General features: G+C 40.3%; 1 protein-coding gene across 4 annotated transcripts; it reads right to left on the bottom strand.

The window, feature by feature from the left end:
- Positions 1–3: 3 nt before the first annotated feature.
- Positions 4–23218, bottom strand: arhgef18a (rho/rac guanine nucleotide exchange factor (GEF) 18a). 4 transcript variants are annotated; one of them, XM_079452296.1, is made up of 22 exons: positions 20401–20688; positions 20197–20284; positions 16518–16629; positions 16083–16181; positions 15845–15985; positions 15480–15730; positions 14933–15058; positions 9150–9267; positions 8679–8933; positions 7918–7994; positions 7648–7826; positions 7320–7381; positions 7034–7219; positions 6825–6959; positions 6612–6715; positions 6464–6517; positions 6341–6388; positions 5056–5523; positions 4707–4968; positions 4500–4601; positions 2106–3061; positions 4–83 (listed from the first exon to the last, which is right to left on the bottom strand). In XM_079452296.1, exons 4-21 carry the CDS (start codon positions 16171–16173, stop codon positions 2913–2915), a joined length of 2808 nt encoding a protein of 935 aa, XP_079308422.1. In that variant the 5' UTR covers positions 16174–16181; positions 16518–16629; positions 20197–20284; positions 20401–20688; the 3' UTR covers positions 4–83; positions 2106–2912. The 4 variants fall into 4 exon arrangements, with proteins under 4 accessions (XP_079308422.1, XP_079308419.1, XP_079308420.1 ...); XM_079452293.1 differs by lacking the exons at positions 20197–20284; positions 20401–20688 and adding an exon at positions 23013–23218; XM_079452294.1 differs by lacking the exon at positions 20197–20284 and having other exon boundaries at positions 20401–20691.
- Between the last annotated feature and the right edge of the window lie 1682 nt (positions 23219–24900).

Below are 24900 nucleotides of genomic sequence, written 5' to 3'. Positions count from 1 at the left end.
ATGTGCTTTTTAAGTGAACCAACTGAGGTAACAATTATTTTAATAACAGCCGATTAAATACATTTATGAGAAAAAAACAAGCACTACAAAGTAGAGGTCTTCACGGGTCCACTTAGATCCGAAAACCCGAGGTCCGGCCCGGGACCCGAGCGGGTTCGGGTCTAAAAGATTCACGGGAGCTTCGGACACGGGTCGGGTATATTGTTAGTGTCTTCGGGTCTCGGGTAATATAAAGTAAAAATTTTTTTGCTTAATTGACCTGAGGAAGACCCGAACTATCCTGTACAATAACAGCGCGTCGCTAGTGTGTGTGCGTGTAGTTACCAACTCTCCTCCACAACCCTCAGCCAATCGGTTGAAAGCCACGCAAATCTTCAGAAAGTCGCGGTGATCTGAAATCACCTTAGAATTGAAATCCCGAAGTTTCCAAAGCTGCAGGGGTTTGCACTCGATGTAGTTACCATCGTATTCAGGAAAAACATACTTCCACCAGGCGACCAGAAGTAGATATTAAAAGACGCGCACATTTCAGTACTATTGTTGAGACAGAATGTTCGCTCGAGTGGTTGCCATGTCGTCACTTATTTAGATAAGAGGATCAACGTGTTCATTGCCATATCAATTTCATTAATACACGTCGGTTTACATTCAGGTCTAGTCGGGTTTAAAAAATATATACGATGGGTCGGACTCGGGTCTAACGTTATCGGGTCTGTCTCGGGTCGGGGCTTTAAAATAAAAACGTTATCGGGTCGGGGCTTTAAAATAAAAACGTTATCGGGTCTGTCTCGGGTCGGGGCTTTAAAATAAAAACGTTATCGGGTCTGTCTCGGGTCGGGGCTTTAAAATAAAAACGTTATCGGGTCGGGGCTTTAAAATAAAAACGTTATCGGGTCTGTCTCGGGTCGGGGCTTTAAAATAAAAACGTTATCGGGTCGGGGCTTTAAAATAAAAACGTTATCGGGTCGGGGCTTTAAAATAAAAACGTTATCGGGTCTGTCTCGGGTCGGGGCTTTAAAATAAAAACGTTATCGGGTCTGTCTCGGGTCGGGGCTTTAAAATAAAAACGTTATCGGGTCTGTCTCGGGTCGGGGCTTTAAAATAAAAACGTTATCGGGTCTGTCTCGGGTCGGGGCTTTAAAATAAAAACGTTATCGGGTCTGTCTCGGGTCGGGGCTTTAAAATAAAAACGTTATCGGGTCTGTCTCGGGTCGGGGCTTTAAAATAAAAACGTTATCGGGTCGGGGCTTTAAAATAAAAACGTTATCGGGTCTGTCTCGGGTCGGGGCTTTAAAATAAAAACGTTATCGGGTCGGGGCTTTAAAATAAAAACGTTATCGGGTCGGGGCTTTAAAATAAAAACGTTATCGGGTCTGTCTCGGGTCGGGGCTTTAAAATAAAAACGTTATCGGGTCTGTCTCGGGTCGGGGCTTTAAAATAAAAACGTTATCGGGTCTGTCTCGGGTCGGGGCTTTAAAATAAAAACGTTATCGGGTCTGTCTCGGGTCGGGGCTTTAAAATAAAAACGTTATCGGGTCTGTCTCTGGTCGGGGCTTTAAAATAAAAACGTTATCGGGTCTGTCTCGGGTCGGGGCTTTAAAATAAAAACGTTATCGGGTCTGTCTCTGGTCGGGGCTTTAAAATAAAAACGTTATCGGGTCTGTCTCTGGTCGGGGCTTTAAAATAAAAACGTTATCGGGTCTGTCTCGGGTCGGGGCTTTAAAATAAAAACGTTATCGGGTCTGTCTCTGGTCGGGGCTTTAAAATAAAAACGTTATCGGGTCTGTCTCGGGTGGGGCTTTAAAATAAAAACGTTATCGGGTCTGTCTCGGGTCGGGGCTTTAAAATAAAAACGTTATCGGGCTGTCTCTGGTCGGGGCTTTAAAATAAAAACGTTATCGGGTCTGTCTCGGGTCGGGGCTTTAAAATAAAAACGTTATCGGGTCTGTCTCGGGTCGGGGCTTTAAAATAAAAACGTTATCGGGTCTGTCTCGGGTCGGGGCTTTAAAATAAAAACGTTATCGGGTCTGTCTGGGGTTCGGGTAAAAAGTGATTCGGGTCAATTCAGGTCGGGTAAAGATCTTTGGACCCGAGAAGACCTCTACTACAAAGTACAAGTTTAATTCATCACAAAAAAGCTTAATCTGCAATGAAATATTTACAATGTACAGGTTCATTTTAAGACATCATCAGGTGCAGATGAAATATACAATAAATGTTTTAACTAATACTGTATAGATACATTCTTAACTTTCACTAGTATCAACTTTATTTCCAGATATGAAAACAAGGCTTTTTTTTATAAACAAAACAAAATATTTGCTTCTTAAATTGACAGGAGCAAAACATCCATTAAAAACATCTGTAAACTGGAGATAAAACTCAAATAAATTGACATTTCACTCAATAAAGAGTCAATAAAGAACATTAAGACTGTCTAGTGTAATGCTTCTGGAGCCAAATATCCCTGAATGTGAATCTCAAAATAATAACCAAATAAAAACAGATATTTACATGAATGATCATTTAATAAGACACAAACTGTTCTGTAATGAATCACTGAAGAGATCTTAACTTGTACAATGACTCCTGACTGTCCTTTCAGTAATGATTAACAAAATATAAGATCACAAGCAATAAACTTCATCCCTTAAACTCTGCTAACATGTCTGTAAAGGGTTAACAGAGATTAAAACTCTTCCACATTTTTTTCAACTATACTTATTTTTTTTCTTCAATTAAAAATGATTAAAATCACAAATAAAACAAAACTTTTCACAACTATGACTAAAATCTGAAAGATTTCATTACTTGTCAAATGTAAGTTCTGCAGTATCTCATAACATGTGTGTTCAGATCATGTTAGTGAAACAGTGATCACTGTCCATCTGAAAGATAAAACACAAGAGACTCTAGAAGAATAAAATGTCTGTATCTGTATTTTCATGATCTTTGGCTTTACGGTGTCCTGGCTGTGTTGTGTTTGTGTTGTGAGGCTTCCTGCTCGTGTTTGAATGAGAGGACACAGAGCTGGACAACTTCTCCGGATGAATAAACATATCTGCAGAAACATCACAACAATACATTTACTTATAGGATTAGTTTAAACCAGGACTAGGCCTTAGTTAAACTAGGATATTACTGTGGGCATCTTGACACAAAACAATCACACTGATATATTTTGAGATATGTCAGTGTAAGTTGTTTTCAAGCAAAATACCTTTAACATTTATGTTAGTCTAGGACTAGGGTTAAGCCCTGTCGGGAAAGCCCCATATTGTATTAACAGAAACACACATGAATATTGGCACATACAACATATTTTTCAACTGTGATGACAGATATTCACACACCCTCACTCAATGCAACCTTATAGTATATATATATATATATATATATATATATATATACTGCATTTGGGCAAGCTACTGTGTCTTGTAGTCAGCGCTTAGTCCTGATGCATCCCTTCAGTTTTAAGAGTGTGTGCTTGCTTGGTTGGAGCAAGCTGCACAAAAGGCTATAGACAGTGGAATTCTCAAAAAATAGTTAGCCACCTAACATGAAACAAGCTGGGAGAAGTTCTCCCTCACCTAGAAGAAGAAAAACTATGGAAACCACATCCAAGCGAATATGGAAAACTGCTAGGACAGACTCTATTACAGGGTGAGGGTGCCCAGCCATAGTGGCCTAGAGCTTCCAAGGGGAAGACCAATGGGACGGCACACATATGGAGCACTGAGCTCTGGTACAAGGGCTTACTTAAAGATGGTCAAACACATGAGTACCTATCCTAATGGCGTATCTCCATTAGTACTTAAAAGACCCCAACAGTGTCCAATAACATGGCACATATTTTGACAGTGTCTATGAGAACGCAACACCTCTAGTGGAGTGCACACACCCTTCAATTGGGCACGGTAGATCTTGAGACTGGTATGCCGAAATAATAGAATTAACAATCCAGCAGGACAGCATCTGTTTGGAAACAGCCTTCCTATTATGCCGTCCCACATGGCAGACAAAAAGCTCCTAAGAGCATCTAAAGCCCTCTGTGCTGTCCAGATATATGAGCAGTGTGGGCACTAGTAACAACCGGATAAGGCCGGGTCTTCCTTCCCCTTGTTTTCTGATCCTAAAAGGAGTGGTAGGAACCTTAGGCAGTCCCATGTTCAGCTTGGTCTATAGAATGAGCAGCGGGCAATTTAATCACATAACTGAGACGAGTTGTCCTAAACAGCCATCAGGACAGGTTATGATATTCACACACCCAAAAAACTAAAGAATGACCTGCTGCACTGTGCCTGGAGGTAAATATGGGACAGCTGCTGTACGGTTGATGGAGCGACATTAAACATCGGGGTACTTGATTGATATAATGTTTTCAGTCCTGGTGCCTGGTTTGACATCGGGATCCCTGAAAACCTCTCTTCTAAGAACAATACAGGTGCCAGTGCCCTCTTGATGCTATATATAAACTGAAGTCGTTCAGTAGCTTTTACCTGGAGGGAGCTGGTGGGGACTGCCGCATCCCATGGATCTTAAACTGCCTCCATCTTTTCCAGTAACTTTGATGGGTAGGACTTGAGATACCTCTATGCCAGCTAAAAGTGTGAAAATGCATTTAAAACTTTTGTAAAACACAAAAAAATATGAGCTCAGTAATTCAACTGTGTCATGACAGACAGATAGATAATATCAGTTACTACCTGCACTGTGGGTGCGCAGGTGTGAGTTCCTGTGCTTGCTGTGTTTGTCTTTGCCTTTTGGTTGGGCGGCCAGTTTTGTGGGGATCTGCTGTTGGACGGAATTGCCTTTGTATGTTTGGTTGGTGGTACTGATGAGGTGGATGGGGACTGGATCTATCTTGACAGGCAGGGTATTGATGCTCTCTCTACGTGGTGGTACCATGGGTGCCCTCTCCTCAAAACCGGAAGAAACTACATTCAGTTTGGGGTATGGATGAGGTATCTGGAGAGGAAAACAGAATTTATTTTTTACCTTTAAACCAAAAACACATAAAACAACAGAAGACCAGTACATTCTTCAATCACAAACCTGGATCTGTTCATTCTCTAGAGTAAAGTTTACAGTGTTGGACACAATCTCATTCTTCTTAAACCTTCTCTGCATCTGTTCCAGCTTTTCTTTCTCTTTCTCCACAGCACGCATGGAGTCTCGAAGTCTCTCCAGGTCCTGCTGGTATTGCTCTCTGCATGCGTCCAGCTCTTGTCTCTCCTCAGCCAGCTGCACCTCCTGCTTGTTGCACACCAGTTCTCTTTCTCTCAGTTCTTTCTCTGTGTTCTCTGCCTGGATCGTCTGCCTCTCTCGCTCCTGTTCCCACTGTATCTGCTCCTGCCTGTGCTGAGACTGCAGTCGCTGGAAATTGGCCAGCTCTTCCCGCTGCTTTTCCAAGTTTCGTTGTTTTTCCTGTTCCAGGAGAGTGTTGCCTCGAGGCCGGGACATCAGCTCTTCGATAATGGTGCGCTGCACTTCGATTTGGCTTTCTAATTGCGAAACGACAGACTGACGAAAGGACAGAAAAACAAGACTATGAAAGACTTGGCATGCATGTAGGTGAAAGTATTACAATTAAGGTTTACCAAATAATGAAAATGTTGTTATTTTATCAGTCCTGTGTTATTTTAAACCTCCTCTGACAGATGACACCAATGACACCACATCTGTCAAGTGACATGCCAATTGCGACAGGTATGCGGGAGTCCCTCCTTCCTAAAATATATACTACTGTACTACCAATGGTCCCTACTTCGTTCTCTGCATATAGTTCTCTGCGCAACTGCAAAGAGGGAAGTGTGGTGAGTAGGCTTGTTGCGACATAGTCGAGCAGCAAGAGGTCAAAGTACGGGACGCCACCAAATTGTTTTGGCTATACTCGACTGGGTGCATGGCGTGACGTCATCGTTTTCAGTTCCGTTTTGAAGTTTAAATGGAAACTAAAACGGAGGCATTTTCAAAGAGAACCGTTTTCAAAAGTTTACATTTCAGTCCCCTAAAACGCTGTTTCCGTTGAAACGGACAGCCAAAACACATCATTTTTTGGAGTCTTTAGTTGAAAACTGTGAATTCAACAGAAAAACTAAAGAAAATTGATCCAACACCGGAGCTCTGTGGATTTATAACAATAAGAAATAAGACAATCCTCGAGAGACAGAATAAGACACAATAACAATTTCACTGTGATGGATTGAGGCCAAAATTGAAATAGAAAATAGATTCACATGAACAGAGTACGTAAGAAACATTGGATAAAGATCTAAATAATCTTTCCCTGTATACCATCATCAGAAAATTGCCAAAAATGTAATATATTTTGCTTTACCTGTAGGCTGCAAAGCTTCTGTGAAAGTCTGGTTACAGTTTCATAAACCTGCAGAGATACAAACAAATCATGTTTAGAACACTGAAAATGCTCAAACATTCACGAACATACACGATCTCTCACCTCTGCTTTAGGAAAACTGACAGTCCTGCTCTGTAGACTCATCTCCTCGTCTGCCTAATGTGTAAAGACAAGACCTGGGCTTACACCAGCACGACCACAAATAAAAACAACTAAATCTGTATGACAGTGAAGAGTGTGATGTGCTCACCGACAGCTCCAGACTCTCTCCAGGATAAAGCTCTCTGAGCTGAGGATCCGAGTTACCTCGCTGGTTTCTGTCTCTTATTCTCTTCACTAAACTGCCTGCTCCATCTGCAACCAGTCCACCAGTCAACAACAGCAAGATCTTTTATATTACAACACCACTTACAAAGTATGAAGTAAAATAGTATTGCACGGGAAACTCCAGATTTGCTCTTACTGCCTTGTGGCGTGTAGGCATCACCATCAAAACCTGTAAAGCTAGGTGTCTTGGGCAGGGGCATCGGATCCATTCCCTCACTAGTGGATGAACATCGGTCCTCATGTCCTAACAGGAAGTGCTGTAAAAGCCCCACTGAGAGAAAAACATTTGAATATTTAGCATATTGATTCGAATATGAATGATATTTTCCACAAAAGCAGTCTCACCATCCTTCAGGGCTTGAGAGAGGAGTTGCTCCCCCTGCTGGGGCTCCACTGCATTACCGCACAGCAGACGGCCCTCGGATGAAGAGTGCTCTTCAGAACCTGTCACACAGGCCGCGATGCTGACAAATAACCGGTGCTTCTCTTTGAGGCAGTACTCTATAACAGCGTCCCTCATGTACAGATCCTCTGCTCGGAAAACACAAATAAAAGTAAACACACACAAATATGTCACCGGCTCTTTGCTAAAGACGATTAGAGATTCATTGCGACAGAAAAGTTGTCATACGTGCAAAGTCCCTGATTCTCTCAGAGAGTTCTTCCGGTTCCTCCACCTGTTCTTCTGGACAGCTGAAACACAAGATGAAATTGGCATGAAACTTCACAAAAACAGCCTGGTGCACAATACACATTTTAATCCATTTTGACCAAACTTGAGGGTTTACATTTTAGAAATTATAAATCTACTTCCTCCTTTATCTGTATAGTAAGACAAGCTGACGTCTTTTAATCTTTTGCTATTTCATTTGACGTCTCTAGTGCAACGTTTAATATTTGTTTTAAAAAGGTTTTAAAAAAGTATTAAAAGCCACAGTTAATGTGACTATGAAACGCACCACTCCACAGCTTTCCAGATTTGGTCTGCCCAAGCTTTGCGCACCTCTTTAGAGGAAGTGCGAAACTCGTACATCTCCGGAGTGTCGGCGGAGGCTGTGATCAGTAACAGAGTCTTTTCGTTGTGAGCCGCCTCGCGGACGATGAGCTTCCGAAGCGAGATGACCGCAGGCTGCTTGTCCTACAGAAACACATGTTAGACAGCTGAATGGTACGATAACAACATGCGTGTATGATTAACACACATCAGACACTCTTTTGTTAAAACTCACCAGAGAGGCAAATGAAAGTCGCTGATCTTTCTCCAGTAACAGCAGCAAAACATCAGACAACAGCAGGACAAGAACATCTGAGAGAATATGAACAAATGTAAATATGTACACCTAAAAAACGGACCCTTGGTTATTTTGCTAGCCTTATGCTGTGGATTACCAGTTATGTTATAAACGTTGTTCAGTTTTTTGCGCAAAAATAAGAAATAATCACTAAAGATGAGGGTGCCCATGCTTATGTATAAATGTATAGGATAATGCTATGTAAGTTGCTTTGGATAAAAGCGTCTGCCAAATGCAAAAATGTAAATGTGATCACCATTACTAACACCTTCAGAAATAATCATGTTCTAAAAGAGATAAAAGTGATCAAGAAACACAATGAAAACTATAAAGATGGCAAATTAATTCGCAAAATATGATTGGTCAGTAAGGTTTGAAAAGAGTGGCTTAGACTTTAGCAATGAATTAGCATTAGAATAAGCATTAGCGTTATTACTTCATAAGACGCAGACAACACTGATCAAGAAGAACTTCCTGTTTCCGTTTTTTAGCATTACACAAACGTTTCAACAAAATACAACCAACAGGATATTTATATCTAAATTAAAATGGTAAATATTGTACTGTTCTTATTTTTTATTTTACTAATAAAGAAATTAAACCAAAGGGGTTTCTGGACCAGTGTTTACATCTTGCGAAGAGGTCTATTTGAGCAGCAAGAAAACCAAGCTAACAGATGCCACCGGCGCAATGATGACCTTTGCTTTTGTTAGATGTCGATCTCCATGTGAGTATTCCCTCGTAAAGCAGCTTCCTGTGGCTCTGTAACATGTCCTCTCTGCGAAACACTCGGCCCTCGGTCATCTTCACCAGGGACTTGGGCTCTAGCCTACTGCTCAGGTCCCTCAGTCTCGCTGCTTTCTCAAACTCGTCCACGTGTGTATTCACTTGAGCTATGGTTTCTTTCAGGAGCTCCAGACCGCGGACCAGGTCCCTGTGCTCCTCTGAGTCAACTGAAATATTAGTAATATTACAGGTCAGTTGTGGACATGCATCTATATATTGTGTATGCACTTAGACATTTACTATACACACAAACTGCAATTTGATAAGTTACATTTTACATCCAAAACAACTCAAATTTACCAAAGTAAACCAAAGTTAACAAAGTTGAATTAAAAAAACAATGAAACCTGCCTCAGAAACATAAAAGGTAAAACATACTGTACCTTCAGTGTATTTAATGACACGTTCAACAAGCACAGGATACTTGGTGATGCGTTGGGTTATTAGAAGAATACTCTCTGGTATTCCTAATCGTCGTATGATGGACAGCTGACCTATTTTCTGAGAACAGAAAGAATGCACTACTGAGACATTTAAATGACTTGTTCATGTATATCAAATGCATTTCTGGCTCCAGCATGTATTAAACATCCATTCGGTATCTCCCTATGGGAAGTCCTCAGGCGTGACTTGGAAGACGCTTTTATCCAAAGCGACTTAGGTAGCATTATCCATATCGTATACTTTTTACATAGGTATCTGCAATCCCCTGGGATCGAACCTTTACAGTCTAGGACAGAGACTCGTTGTGTGGTGCAACACCCGGTTCCAGTCGTTGAGAGCGACGCATGTCGCTTAACCAACGGTCTGCTTGCCGTCTCACGTTGCAGAACACACAAAATACACTACATGCGATAATACTTTCTCCCAAACATCATAAAATAGAGACTGTGTCTGTCCCCCGGATTAGTAAACATAAAATAAAGCGTAAACCTCTCAAAGGTCATTTAATTAACGTTAAACTAACTAAACATGAACATAATACAGATAATCAACTGTTACGACTCGGATTGCTAAATATTAGATCTCTCTCTAATAAAGCACTTTTTGTTAACGATATGATAACAGATCATAAAATAGACATGCTCTGTCTAACAGAAACATGGCTAAAGCCAGATGACTATATTGCGTTAAATGAGTCTGTCCCCCAAGATTACTATTATACACACGAGCCTCGCCTAAAAGGCAGAGGGGGAGGTGTTGCTGCACTTTACCGTAACTCTTTTAGCATTTCCCAGAAGTCTAATCCTAAATACAATTCTTTTGAAGTCATGGTACTTGATGCATCAATACCTAATATTAAGGACAAAACATCTTTAAAATTTATTCTGGCTATTGTATATAGGCCTCCAGGGCACCACACAGATTTTATTAAAGATTTTGGTGGGTTCTTATCAGAACTAGTACTGGCTGCAGACAGAGTCCTTGTTGCTGGTGACTTTAACATTCATGTAGAATAGATAATGATAACGATGCTTTAGGAATGGCTTTTAAAGACACTCTTAACTCCATGGGCGTTAGTCAACATGTGTTTGGACCTACTCACCTTCGTAATCATACTTTAGATTTAATTTTGTCTTACGGTATAAACGTGGTCGATGTTAAAATCCTTCAGCAGAGCGAAGACATCTCAGATCATTATCTGGTATCATGCTTGCTTCAATACCCAATGGTGGCAAATCAAACTCCAAGTTACAAATATTGTAGAACAATAACTTCGACTACAAAAGGTGCGTTTCTTGATAATTTGCCTGAATTGTCTCAAATCTCTAGCATGAGTAATAACGTTGAAGATCTTGACTTTACTATTGAAAATATTAATGCCACCTTCTCGGAAACGCTAGACATAGTTGCTCCCTTGCGCTTAAAGAAGATTAAAAATGACAGACCGACACCGTGGAAAAATGAACACACTCAGGCTCTAAAGAAAGCGGCACGAAAAATGGAGCGCAACTTTAAAAAGACTAAATTAGAGGTATTTCGTACTGCCTGGAAGGATAGTACAAAAAAATACAGGAAAGCCCTAAAAACGTCTCGATCCGCCTACATTTCATCACTAATAGAAGAAAACCAGCATAACCCTAGGTTTTTATTTGATACAGTGGCTAAATTAACCAAAAATAAATCGTCAGCGACTTCTGATGCTGTATACCAGCATAGCAGTGATGATTTTATGAACTATTTCACAAATAAAATCCAAGATATTCGAGAGAAAATTATAACTATGCAACCAGATGCGAAACCCGCTGAACAAACGACTTACTACAGCACCCCTAAGGAGAAATTACGTTTATTTTCTACTATAGATCACGATGAACTATCGAAAATCATCAGATCATCTAAATCGACTACATGCATGCTAGACCCTATACCTACAAATCTTCTGAAAGAGATGCTCCCAGAAATTATAGATCCTCTACTTAGCATTATTAACTCATCTCTGACATTGGGACATGTGCCTAAAGCATATAAGGTGGCTGTTATAAGGCCCCTTGTCAAAAAACCCCATCTGGACCCTGGAGAACTAGTTAACTATAGACCTATTTCGAATCTACCTTTCTTATCTAAAGTTCTGGAAAAAGTAGTCTCAACTCAAATATGTTCCTTCCTCCAAAGGAATGAGATTAATGAAGATTTCCAGTCTGGATTTAGAGCACATTACAGTACAGAGACTGCTCTGATTAGAGTTACAAATGATCTGTTTATGGCGTCCGACCGAGGTTGTATCTCCTTATTGGTGCTGCTAGATCTTAGTGCTGCATTCGACACCATTGACCACAGCATGCTCCTACATAGACTTGAAAATGATCTTAGTGCTGCATTCGACACCATTGACCACAGCATGCTCCTACATAGACTTGAAAATGATGTCGGTATTAAGGAAATAGCTTTGAAATGGCTTAGATCTTATTTATGCGACCGTTTCCAATATGTAAAAATAAACAATGAGGTATCACGCAAATCGCAAGTCCAGTACGGTGTACCACAGGGCTCAGTACTAGGGCCTATGCTCTTCGCATTATACATGTTACCCCTAGGAGATATAATAAAGCGACACGGAATAAGCTTTCACTGCTATGCTGATGATACGCAACTTTATATTTCCTCGAAGCCTCACGAAACACAGCAATTCCATCGAATAGTGGAATGCATAGTCGATATAAAAAAGTGGATGAGTAGCAATTTTTTATTACTGAACTCGGACAAAACTGAAGTGTTACTTATCGGACCGAAAACCGCCCTACGTAACAACCAAGAATACTGCTTAACTATTGATGGATGTTCCATAAAACCCTCATCTTCAGCTAAGAATCTTGGCTTTATATTCGATAGTACTCTGTCATTTGAGAACCAGGTCGCCAAAACCTGTAAGATTGCGTTTTTCCATCTTAAAAATATATCTAAATTACGTCATATGCTGTCATCATCAGATGCGGAGAAGCTTATACATGCCTTTATGACATCAAGACTAGATTACTGTAATGCACTATTAGGTGGTTGCCCTGCAGGCCTATTACAAAAACTCCAACTGGTCCAAAATGCGGCAGCTCGAGTTCTTACACGTACAAAAAAGTATGAGCATATTAGCCCGGTTCTGTCAACCTTGCACTGGTTACCTATAAAGCATCGCATAAATTTTAAAATCTTGCTTATTACCTATAAAGCCTTGCATGGTTTAGCTCCTCACTACTTGAGAGAACTTCTTACGTATTATAGTCCATCACGTGCACTACGCTCTCAGGCGTCAGGTCAGTTGGTAATACCTAGAATTTCAAAATCAAGTGCAGGCGGCAGATCCTTTTCCTATCTAGCGCCTAAACTTTGGAACAGCCTTCCCTGCAATGTCCGGGAGGCGGACACACTCTGTCAGTTTAAATCTAGACTAAAGACGCATCTTTTTAATCTTGCATACACTAGATTATCATAATATATGTATTTCAAAGATCTAGGCTGCACTAGTTAGATCAACCGGAACCAGGGACACTTCCAATAACAACTGATGCATTTGTTGCATCAAAGAGTGCAGAACAGTACTCTACTCTCAGCCAGTCTTGTCTCATTGTTCCAAGGTTACAAGAGCGGAGCGGGCAGGGCGCAATCCATTCCTAGACCTGACAAATGCTGGACGAAGGAAGTGACGTCCCTACAAAACTTCAGCCACTATTAGATTATTAATGATAATTTTAAATCTAATTTTTTTTTTATTTTCGCCTTGTTGTGCAAGCACTGTTGAGCTTGTGCAGAGGCTGCAGTTTTTGCCAGAGGGGAACTGGAATCCCCTGGTTAGGCCTGGTTTCCCTCCGAGGTTTTTTTTCTCCTCCAATGGAGTTTTGGGTTCCTCGCCACCGTTTGCATACTGTTTTGCACTGTTTTGCCTGGCCGGGGGGGCTGCTAGAATTTGGTAGTCTTATTTAATTAACACTGCATATAGGAATTTATTGTGTGTCTGATATTTGACCTGTGTTTTGAATTCCATAACCTTTTATGTTTTACTTAGTCATTTTTTCTTGTACAGCTGCTTTGTAACAATGAAAATTGTAAAAAGCGCTATATAAATAAAGCTGACTTGACTTGACTTGACATGTACCGGGAATGTTGAGCAGAGGAGTGGATTTGTTGTCAGGTGTGGCAGAGATATGGAAAGGCTGCCGTAGATCTCTTTGTAATGCGCAGTGCCCTCCGTTCTTGCCTCTACTGGAAGACGATGTGTGGATGCGCAAGTCCACCCATGGACAAACGCACTGGTGTACTAATTTCCTCCTACGAGTCTCATCAAGATGACACTGCAGAAATTCAAAGATTCTCTCATTCAGATCGTGCCGTTCTGGCCAGGGAAGATGTGGATAGCTGACATAATGCCACTTCTACACGACCAACCATGGACTGTTCAATTGAGCAGAGACCTCCTCTCTCAGGCGAACGGAGAGATGTTTCATCCTGCTCTTTGGGCCTGGCCCGTGAAAGGGGGGGTTTAAATGCCGTTGGCCTACCGTCTAATGTGATCGAGACTACCCAGAGTGTGAGGGTGGCCTCTACCCGCTCTTAATCCGATCAAAAGTGGAGAGTATTTGAACGTTGGTGTGCGGAGAGACGAATCATGCTCCGTGTCAGTGGTTCTCTGGTTTCTACAGAAATGATTGGATAAATACGTTGTTTTTGGCAGTAAAGGTATATCTTTCAGACATTTCAGCATGTCATGTGGGGCTAGCTTCGGGTCCGATAAGCCAGCACCCCCTGATATTTTGGTTTATGAAAGGGCCGAGACTTTTACTTCTGGTAAGTCCCTGGTCCCTTCATGGGATTTATCGGTGATTCTTGATGACAAATTCAAGGGAAAACCTTTTTTACATCAGCGACTCTCTCACTGGCTGGTGAATGCAATTGTAATGTGTCAAAAGGATGAAAATTTACAGTCTCCTCCAGCACTCAGAGCCCATTTAACTCGAAGAATGGCCACATCCTGGGCCCTTTTCAGGGGCGTTTCCATTCAAGACATTTGTGCTGCGGCCATTTGGGCATCCCCGCACACATTTGGGAGATATTATAGACTAGATGTGACGGAACCGTCTCTAGCTCATTCAGTACTCAATGTTAGAACGACAGATACCGCTTAAGCACCTCTCACGGGTCATTTACATAGTTTTTCCCTAGCGCCGGTGCCTATAAAGTGCAACAACATATCTACACATATATACTTTATTAATTCAGGGTACGTTATCTTTCATGAGTGCATATGGTGACTTCAGTGTCAGAACACTCACAGGTTACAGTTCGTACAGCATATCTGCAATGCGGGAGTGGACTATATCCCATAGTGAGATACCGAACGGATGTTAGAAAGACAACAATAACTTACTTGCGTAATCCAGTTCTATGATAACAGAAGTGAGGTATCTCATCTCACCGCCCTCCATGCCAACTACACGGTGAAGTAGCTATGCTGAGAATGATGCGGTCAGCAGCGGGTTATATAAAAGGGAGGCGGGACTCCAGGCTCGCTGTTACGATTGGTCTATCGATATGACGGACGTGGTGTAATTGATGCTTCCGCAGTCTGAGCGTTCCCATAGTGAGATACCTCACTTTTGTTATCAGAGAACCGGGGTAATGCAAGTAACCTATCGTTTTCAAAATTGGACAACAAAAAGGCTTAGTTGATTCCTACCTTGATAAAACTCGGGAACTTCTTGCTGTTTTGCATGAGCTCTTTATAACAGTTGACTGCATCAGTGTGATGACTGCAGAATACGCCGTAACAGCATCGCAACTGCTCTCCCAATTCACCTGAGAACTACAGAAACACATACACAGAGATCAGAAGCTGCTAAAGCAAAAACCAGTTAGTAACACTAGCAAAAGTTGAATAAGAAGTGTAAAGCGCATATCAATTAAGATATTTCACGTCTGTCAAAAAGACCCCAAAAAATTTACTGAACAGCACACATTTTAAAACACTTACTGTAAGTTGACAAGTAAAACACAATCCATCTATTCATAAGCACGAGCACCTGTTGCTTAGATCAGCTCACAGGAATGTGGTTTCAAAGGTCAATTAAAAGCACGTTAAATATAAATGACAGTTAACAGAAATGAAAATCAAAACCATGCTGGGACACACATACTGTAAGCAGCAGAAAACACATGTAGGGCTTAAAGTAAAAGTTCACATAACGAAAGCAAAGTGGAGTATTTGGTGAAATGAACCCACACACCTGTTCAATGAGGATGTCTCCGATTCTGTGGATGCAGTAATTCTGACCGCTGCCAGCTTCCATGGATTGGATGCGTCGTTGTTTAAGGCGGTTGAGGAAGAACTGGTGAATCTGTAACAGGTTTTCCACCTGCGGGAAGAGCCTTTCCAGCCTAGTCTCATCCAGCTGAAGGGTCTCGCGGACCTCCCGTACATAAACGCCCAAAACCAGCTTTAACGTCCGCACGTGATTGATCTCGGTCTGGATTAGTTCTGTCGTGATCATCGTATGGTTGTTTAGTAGAGGCCTTATTATCAGCCTCATGAATGCAATCTTGTGTAGACACCACCGATTTCACTACATGAAAATAAAACCACAGCGCCTACCGTGAACGACGTCTTGTCTTTTAGCAACATCTTTGGAAAAGGTTGTTAAATACTGCTGGTCAACAGTTAAACTCCACGTGGGAGCTTCAAAATCTCGTGCGTCTGCCTCCAGATCTTCACGCAGGGCATTATAACGTCCGTCTGTGTTGAAAAGCAGTATATTTACATCACGTCTAACATCAACTAAATGAAACCTCTGATGATACAGTAGTCACATGGACACGTGAGGTTAATATACCGTCAATGTTAATGCCGTCGGCTATATATGTGGGCTGGACGTTAGAGTCCTCTGGCACTGGTTTGGTACGGACACTGTCCGTTTCATCCATCTTTAGTTCTGAAACACAACAGCAAAACCACAGTCAAGATTCTTAATCGTTACCCAAACAACGTGATGATGGAATGACACTTAGCTTCCTCGTAAAAAATCCCTGAGGGGTGAATTATTATAGCATACAGCACCAAGAAAATGTTGTTTTTAAATAGGTTTCTCTAACACTTCCACTGTATTGTATTGTTAATAAGCCCCGCCCCAAACTCTTACCATCGGTCGAGTTAATGTCACTGTGTGGCTATGTGATACTTAATCATAAACACGAGTAGAAAGTGTTTTATCATAGAAGGTCAAATTCTGTACTTTCACAGTCCCCACCCAGAATACCAGAGCACTGACCTGTTGCCGTAGTGATAAGCGGAGAAGCTGAAAGTCCTGAGGTTTATCTGTGCTGTGAGAAGGTCATGTCTGATATGTCACACTGCAGCCACATGAGGATGAATACATGTCTCTGTCAGACGTGAGCATGAGAACAGATGGTTAGCTCCTAAAAAAAAGTGCTTCAAAAGGTTCTTCGATGCCATGGAAGAACCTCTTGGCTCCATAAAGAACCTTTGACATCTGAAGATACTTTGACTGGATGGTCAAAAATGGTTCTTCTATGGCATCGCTTTGAAGGCAATTTTAAGCACCTTTATCTTAAAGCGTGTAATAGTAACACAGTTTACCCAAACGTGAAAATTCATCGAAAATAATTTACACATTGTCACGCCATCCCAAATGTTAATGACTTTCTTTAACTTATCACTAACAATCAATGTGACATCTAAAATAAAAACATTTCTAATACAGAATGCTCTTTATGGTATAAATCTGGTCGGACCAAAGCTCCAAATAATATGGAAGACATTCAGTTTATAACACTGTGATGTTCATCAAACCTATATGACACTTAAAATAGGGGTGTGTGTATTTTTGTTATGCTTTTTTGTCCTGAAGAGGCGAGCACTAAACAAGAGTTGATAATCTTGGGTTTGGTTGAGAGACTAAAGAAACAAGGTCATGTGCGGGTGAGTACATGACTAGTAAATGTTTTTCGGGTGAACAACATCTTTATAGCAGAAACTGTGACAAGCTGTTGAATATCACAGGAAACTCACGTTTATACACATTAACAGTTATTACAGTTGAATGACCCTTGTGTGACTGTGTCAAATAACACTGCAGGTAAACGTTCTGCATCTGTGTGTGTCTGAATCACTGGTCAATGTAAAGAGATCTGTTTTGGTTTGTCTCCAGAAGAAAAACCGATTTCTTGTCATCGAACCAGCCGTTAACAATCCCGATACTTAAAGCTTGGTTTAACTGAAAATGAAAGTTGCCTTTATTAATAGACAATATTTTGGTAATATTTTTTATAAAAATTATACTTAGAAACCTAGCATGAACATGACCTAATGGGAAACTTCCAAATGTCAGTTCCTAAACTCACCGCGGTCACATTTCACATTTGCTTTTTTAGCATTTGCCGTTTTTTGTATTTGCCCTACATCTCGCGGTAGCTCGTTCCTAAGTGTATAATCATTAAATTTGTCGCATTAAATACTTTAGACACTTACCCTCCATGTAAGATTTCTTAGGAACATACAGGACAAATAGCTAACTTTTCATAGTTTCTCAAAACGTCATACAGAAGTAAATCCACACCACATGACATGACTGTGGCACCAAATCATTTCCGTTCCCACGCATCATGTACTGGACGAGCTCTTCACGAGAAAATGAAACCAATTTTCTTTTCTCAAGCAAACTGGTTTAGGTTTGTCAGATTCCTAAACTCTTGTCAGACCAGGTAACATGACAGAAAACAAGAGTCATCTTTACTGAGGGCAGTTCTTAATTGTGATTATGGCCATTACATTTACATTTAGTCATTTAGCAGACGCTTTTATCCAAAGCGACTTACAAAGAGTTCGGGGAGCAATAAGCTTAATTGTCTGTTTTAAGGCTTTGTCAATATAACAATTGATTTATTCAATGAAGAAATGTGGAACATTTGTAAATAACTATGACGTTAGTTAGAGAAGCGGTAGAAAATGAATGAATGAATATGACGTTAGAAATTGGACAACTACGTGTTGGGGTACGCATGTAAAAACAGCACGCAAATAGTTAACAGCTGCGTGAGCATACTGAAAACGCTCGTGTGTAAAATGTGAACCTGTGGAATTTGCAAATCTCTAATTTGAACAAAAAAATTAAGACTGTGCAAGTAAATCAACAACTTTCAAATCATTAAAGTGTTGATTTACATTTTACACATGAGCGTTTTCAGTGTGCTCTATCAGTATTTACTATAGAGTGACCTTAACAGAGAAGACTTGAGTCATGAGCACTAAAACTAGATATTAGGGGTTTTGCTGTGTAGATGCAGCAAGTCTGGAAACAAAACCAATCAACACAAATAAATATTGTTAAAAATGTGTTCCCTGGTAAGTTATTACATGCTATTACATCCATTCTGCTTTCTTTATACTGTTAAACGTGCTGGGTCCTAAAGATTAACTTGGTCAACGAGTTGGACGCATGACGTAGTATTTCCGTGCTCCATACTGTCTGTCAGCACTACAACCTGTTTCGGAAAGTTTTTTTATAAGTCTGGATTGCTGTTTCGAAACAATGGTCCTAAGGTTTTATTGGCTATTCTCCTGGAATAGCACGCCAATCAACGAACCAGAGAGCGAGCGGAAGATCGCACCCATCAGCATGTGAAGCTGTGGTGAGCACCACACGTAATAGTGTATTCGGAAATAATCGTACAGCTGAATCCATCTTCTGTTAATGTAAGAAAACTAAAAGCTTTACAGACATATGAAGAACGCTATACTACTCCACAGGTACTCAAGATTAACATAAGATTGGCAGAACCGGTTTATTTAACCCCTCCTTTAAGAGGTTTGTGCCCATGTTGCATTATTTGTGAGCTTTATATGCGTGATGGTGTCTAACGCCCCCGCCAAAAGAAGTAGTCGCTATTAGCAACTTGTTAGCAACCGCCGTTTTTAAGAGAAAACAAGGCTTTCACATAGAACACAATGTGAAAATATCACATAGAAGTTTTGTTTACCACGGACCTTATTCAGGCGATTTACCAAAAACCCATTCAAAAAAACAATAGTCTTTGGAGCGATGGAACCGGAAGTCCTAAAATGCGAACTCGCTTCCAAGTTTGCATACAAAAATACGTAATCTCTGAGCCTCCCTATTCTGGTGAATTTGCTTTATATTGCTTTAAAATTATTATTTAATAATTGTGACAGCCCTAAACATCTAAACATCTTTACAAATGTTTAACCAAAACATAGCACGTGACTTGTAAATACGACAAAACTGTTTCCATTGGAGTTTTGCAACATATGCCTTTATCATATCCCCTGAAAGAAACACTTTAAGCTAGCGTGATACATGGGAGTTTTTGTGCAATGGACGTGTTTCCATTGGGCGTATTTTCAATGAGCCATTTCTATTTGCACATTTTCAAGGGTAATGGAAACCCAGCTATAGTTGTTAACAAGTCACTGGCATGGTAGTACATGTTAAAATACAGAATCTAATACAGAACTAGGAGGAGCCCAAAACAGAACATGCTTTGAGGTCAACATGAAAATGTGCTACGGTATAGTCCATATTCACATTCGTGTGATGTATTTATAGTACATTCTCTTTTAGCTACAGTAAGACTAAAGCCAAAAAACGTTTTACAATTACACAGCGTTTGACACTCGTATACAAAAATTCACACTCCAGGTGTCACAACTTCTTTAGAATAACCTAGTTCATTTTACCACCAGGAGAAAAGGTCACTTATGTCCACTGTGTGTGTGCTGCGTTTATAATTTAACTCTCTTTTAAAGAACTGTTTGCGGTCCGTCCTCCGCACGTTACACCTTGTCAATACACGAACAATGCGTAAAAGTGCAATGTGTGCCCTGCTATCCAAACAGTGCATTCATTCAGAAAGACTACAATATAGGACACGGTGGCTAAATGCTACCGTACATAAACCAGAAGAGCAAACCTCTAACGCTGTGTGTGTAAACAAATGACGTTTTGAAGAGAAGGATACAGACGAGGATGCTCATTTCACCCCCAAATTCTGCTGCACCCTGAGGAAAGACAGAAGAAAGCACTCGGCCCCTCAGTGATTTAAAGTCAAATGCTCTGAGCTGAGCCACGTGTTAGGAACATTCGCTTATACGAGGTTTCACTGAACCATGCTTACCGACAGACTGCACCTTCCCATGAATCATCTGCTGGATTGAGTTGAACGCAACACACGGTTAAAGAACGGTTACGGCTTATCGGTCAAACGAGAAAAGCAGGCTGTCCCGGTCTGAAGCACAAGGTAGAAACAACAAAACGCCCTGCTGCTTCCTTCTGCGTATACAACACTAAACAGAAAACGCATGAAATGTGATTCTTGCCTGATTTCTGTGTTTCCTACAAATGAAACCTGACTAAAGCTATTAGGTTGTCCCGGTTTGCGTGGCTAGAGGAACAGCTTGGCTGTGAAATGAGAATATGAGAATGTTGTGTTTACACACGCTGTAACTGATTTACCAGTAGTTACGGTGTGGTAAACGTCTGGCTCTGCAGACTGCCGACCATGATGCATTGCCAACCTCCCCGTCTCTCACATCAACAAAGCAGATAAAAGAAAGAAAACCTCCCTACTGGAAAAGAGATTAAGAAGATGATTACGCAGCAACCTAAAGGAAGCTGTCCATTACTGAAGAATGTCAATGATTTTATTTCATCAGGAGCACAAAAATAACACGGATGGATGGATAGTTCGATAGATCGATAGAGAGAGAGAGAGAGATAGAGAGATAGAGAGATAGATAGTTTGATAGATCGATAGAGAGAGAGATAGTTCGATAGAGAGGGAGAGATAGATAGATAGTTTGATAGATAGATAGAGAGAGAGAGAGAGAGAGATAGATAGTTCGATAGATCGATAGAGAGAGAGAGATAGATAGATAGTTCGATAGAGAGAGAGAGATAGATAGATAGTTCGATTGATCGATATAGAGAGAGAGAGAGATAGATAGATAGTTTAATAGATCGATAGAGAGAGAGATAGATAGAGAGATAGATAGTTTGATAGATCGATAGAGAGAGAGATAGTTCGATAGAGAGGGAGAGATAGATAGATAGTTTGATAGATTGATAGAGAGAGAGAGAGAGAGAGAGATAGATAGTTCGATAGATCGATAGAGAGAGAGAGATAGATAGATAGTTCGATAGAGAGAGAGAGATAGATAGATAGGTTCGATAGAGAGAGAGACAGTTCGATAGAGAGAGAGATAGATAGATAGATAGTTCGATAGATCGATAGAGAGAGAGAGATAGATAGTTCGATAGAGAGAGAGAGAAAGATAGATAGATAGTTCGATAGAGAGAGAGAGATAGATAGATAGTTCGATAGAGAGAGATAGATAGATAGTTCGATAGAGAGAGAGAGAGATCGATAGATAGTTCGCTTAGATCGATAGAGAGAGAGAGATAGATAGATAGTTCGATAGAGAGAGAGAGAGATAGATAGTTCGATAGAGAGAGAGAGAGAGAGAGAGAGAGAGAGAGAGAGAGAGAGAGAGAGAGAGAGAGAGAGAGAGAGTTCGATAGAGAGAGAGAGAGAGAGAGATCGATAGATAGTTCGCTAGATCGATAGAGAGAGATGGATAGATAGTTCGCTAGATCGATAGAGAGAGAGAGATAGATAGTTCGATAGAGAGAGAGAGATAGAGTAGATAGATCGAGAGAGAGAGAGAGAGAGAGAGAGAGAGAGAGAGAGAGAGAGAGAGAGAGAGAGAGAGAGAGAGAGAGAGAGAGAGAGAGAGTTCGATAGAGAGAGAGAGAGAGAGAGATCGATAGATAGTTCGCTAGATCGATAGAGAGAGATCGATAGATAGTTCGCTAGATCGATAGAGAGAGAGAGATAGATAGATAGTTCGATAGAGAGAGAGAGAGATAGATAGTTCGATAGAGAGAGAGAGAGAGAGAGAGAGAGAGAGGGAGGGAGATAGATAGATAGAGAGAGAGAGAGAGAGAGAGAGAGAGAGAGAGAGAGAGAGAGAGAGAGAGAGAGAGAGAGAGAGAGAGAGAGAGAGAGAGAGAGAGAGAGAGAGTTCGATAGAGATAGATAGATAGTTCGATAGAGATGGATGGATGGATGGATGGATGGATGGATGGATGGATGGATGGATGGATGGATGGATGGATGGATGGATGGATGGATGGATGGATGGATGGATGGATGGATGGATGGATGGATGGATGGATGGATGGATAGATAGATGAAGCAGTAGCTTTCATGTCATGCGGTTTAATGTCTGATATCGCATCAGACCACAGGGAAACAGTCACGGTCACTTTGAAGTGCTTCACTCTTTTAACCACAACAGTCTTATCTGAAACCAGCGAAACTGGAAGACACGCGAGACATCGGATGAATCGGACACGAATCAAAGTCAGAATGCGAGGAATGCAGACCGCATTCCTCCTCGTGACAAGTGTGAAACACATTTATTCAACAAAAGTCGCTTCGCGTCTGTTTCACATGACGCTTAACGCGTTCACAGCGAAACTTTCTCCGTTTCTGACGCCTCATACGTCACTCCGTCGCTCGCTCGCTCGCTCTCCGTAGCAACCGCAACGCTAAATGATGTCGATACGGTATAAAAACCTCTTAAAGTCGCGATTAACAGACGCGACGCGTGTCTAAACGACACCGAACGAACGAACTTGGACGTCTGACACGTTTAGGACGTTACAAAGCCGAATAACTATTAAATAGCGAGGCCTCGGTGAACGCAGAAAACTTCGGATACTCACCAGTGTCAAGAGAAGTTACGTCATCTTACTCCGGACGGTTCCGTGTCTAATTGTAACAATTGTGTCCGCTTTTCCCCGACGGGGTTCGTTACATGTAGCATCCGTACCGTACCGGTTACAAGTGCGCGTACACACAACACTGCCGAGAGTGTGCGTGCGCGTCCACGCGGAGCTCCATTCACTCGAGGCAGGACTCGAGTTACACTTTCGAGTGTAACGTAAACAAGACTTGCATACAGTATTCATTCATGTGCATTTGGGCATTAATACCTTTATAAATCAAAAGATGTATCATAATACGATCATATTTGTATTAAATAAATAACTTTATACATGTTTAAACAAATGCTCGTGTATTGCGTTTAGTGTTAATGCAAGCGAATACAAGCTATTAAGCTAAGACGACTACATGTGTAGTTTGAATTAAATAGGTTATATAAATGATGACAGTTCTTGTAATTTATCGCCGTGACAGTACAAAGAAGCCCTAAGGAAAGAGAGACTTTGATGCAAAATGATGACGTAATTGTTTCTGAGCAATCTGTTTATTGAATTCAAAGATGTTTATTTATTATAATGATTAATGAAAGGTATAGTTTGCACTGCAGTAAATGCGTTCAGCACATTTTATTCTCACTTTTATGTGAACAGGACAGCAGATGGCAGCAAAAGCTTAAAAGTTCATTTACGCATTATATTCAAAGAGAATGACTTTACTCTTTCGTTATATAGTTTTAATAACGTATGTGTATTATATTTGTCACCCAAATACTTTAGACATGTTTGAGAGTAATAAGCAAAAAAGCATTTATACTTGAAACGTGTTAATGTGCTTTTTAACAAGAGGGTCGTTTAGTTCAGACTGCATTTGGACTTAATGGACATTTATTATCTTAAAAGCTTTGATGAAATCGACTGTAGAAAAACTAAAATCAATTGAAGGGATAGTTCTGGAATATCATCCACTGCTATACATTTGCTAGTCAAATAAGTCTCTTGAATAAGAGGTAGGAAATGTGAATATTTAAATTTCTTTATTATGGATGTTGTGTATTGTCAATTGTTTTGTGTTGTATGGCGAGACCAAAGATCAATTTTCAGCTTAGGCTGAACAATAAAGTACTAAACTAAACTAAAGTGGGAAAAAAATACTGTTTTGATTTATTGAACACATAATGAGATATCTTGAAGAATGTTGAGTTCTCGGGGACGTTTGACTGCAATTTATTTATTATTATTATGTATATGATTTATTAAATCAATGCCATAAGAACAAGAGGTATTATAGTCACATTAACGTTCGTTGCCAAATATAAACAAAAATATAAAAGAAAGAAATAGAATTACAAACATTTAAATGTTTTCAGACCGTTACATGTTTTCAGTGCTTTCTTGTTATTTTGCAAGAGATGTATATACAATTTGAAGTCATTAATAAAATGTGTCAAATTTGGTTTACCTTGAGGCCACTTTTTCTTATGTATATGCAATTTTTCTAATAGAATAAACAAATGTATATGTTGTTGTGTACAGTTAAAATTTTGATTTTCTGTATTAAATCAAATATACAAATTTCTATCATACATTCCAGCTTTCTGTTGATATAGAATTCAATATCTTTCCAAAATAATCTTGATTAAATGCAATGAAAAAAAGATGCAGAATGGTTTCTCTTTCTTGACCACAAAATCACAGGTATATACAGTATTAAGCTTAAATCTTTCCAAAACATGCTTCTTAAATTCTATGCAGTATTTTGTAAGACATTTTGTTATTGATACAAAACTTATCTGGCAGTTTCCAAGCTTTAACCCAAGAGATCTAGCAAATAAAGAAGACTGCAGGTAAAGACACAGAACAGAGAGCATTCCTTATACCTTTGACTGCA

The sequence above is a fragment of the Barbatula barbatula genome, assembly GCF_947034865.1.
Source record: "Barbatula barbatula genome assembly, chromosome: 3".
In the NCBI taxonomy this organism is placed as follows: domain Eukaryota; kingdom Metazoa; phylum Chordata; class Actinopteri; order Cypriniformes; family Nemacheilidae; genus Barbatula; species Barbatula barbatula.
Note: the sequence above shows the minus strand (reverse complement) of the source record. Positions and strands in the feature narration are given on the sequence as shown.

Bases quoted from the DNA above. Each gene is read 5' to 3' on its own strand.
- arhgef18a (XM_079452293.1), bottom strand. From the start codon at position 16,173: ATGGATGAAACGGACAGTGTCCGTACCAAACCAGTGCCAGAGGACTCT. The intron at 15,986-16,082 runs GTATATTAACCT...TTTTCAACACAG, and splicing joins CGACGGCATTAACATTGACG to ACGGACGTTATAATGCCCTG. The intron at 6,960-7,033 runs GTGAGACTGCTT...TTTTTCTCTCAG, and splicing joins CTCTCAAGCCCTGAAGGATG to TGGGGCTTTTACAGCACTTC.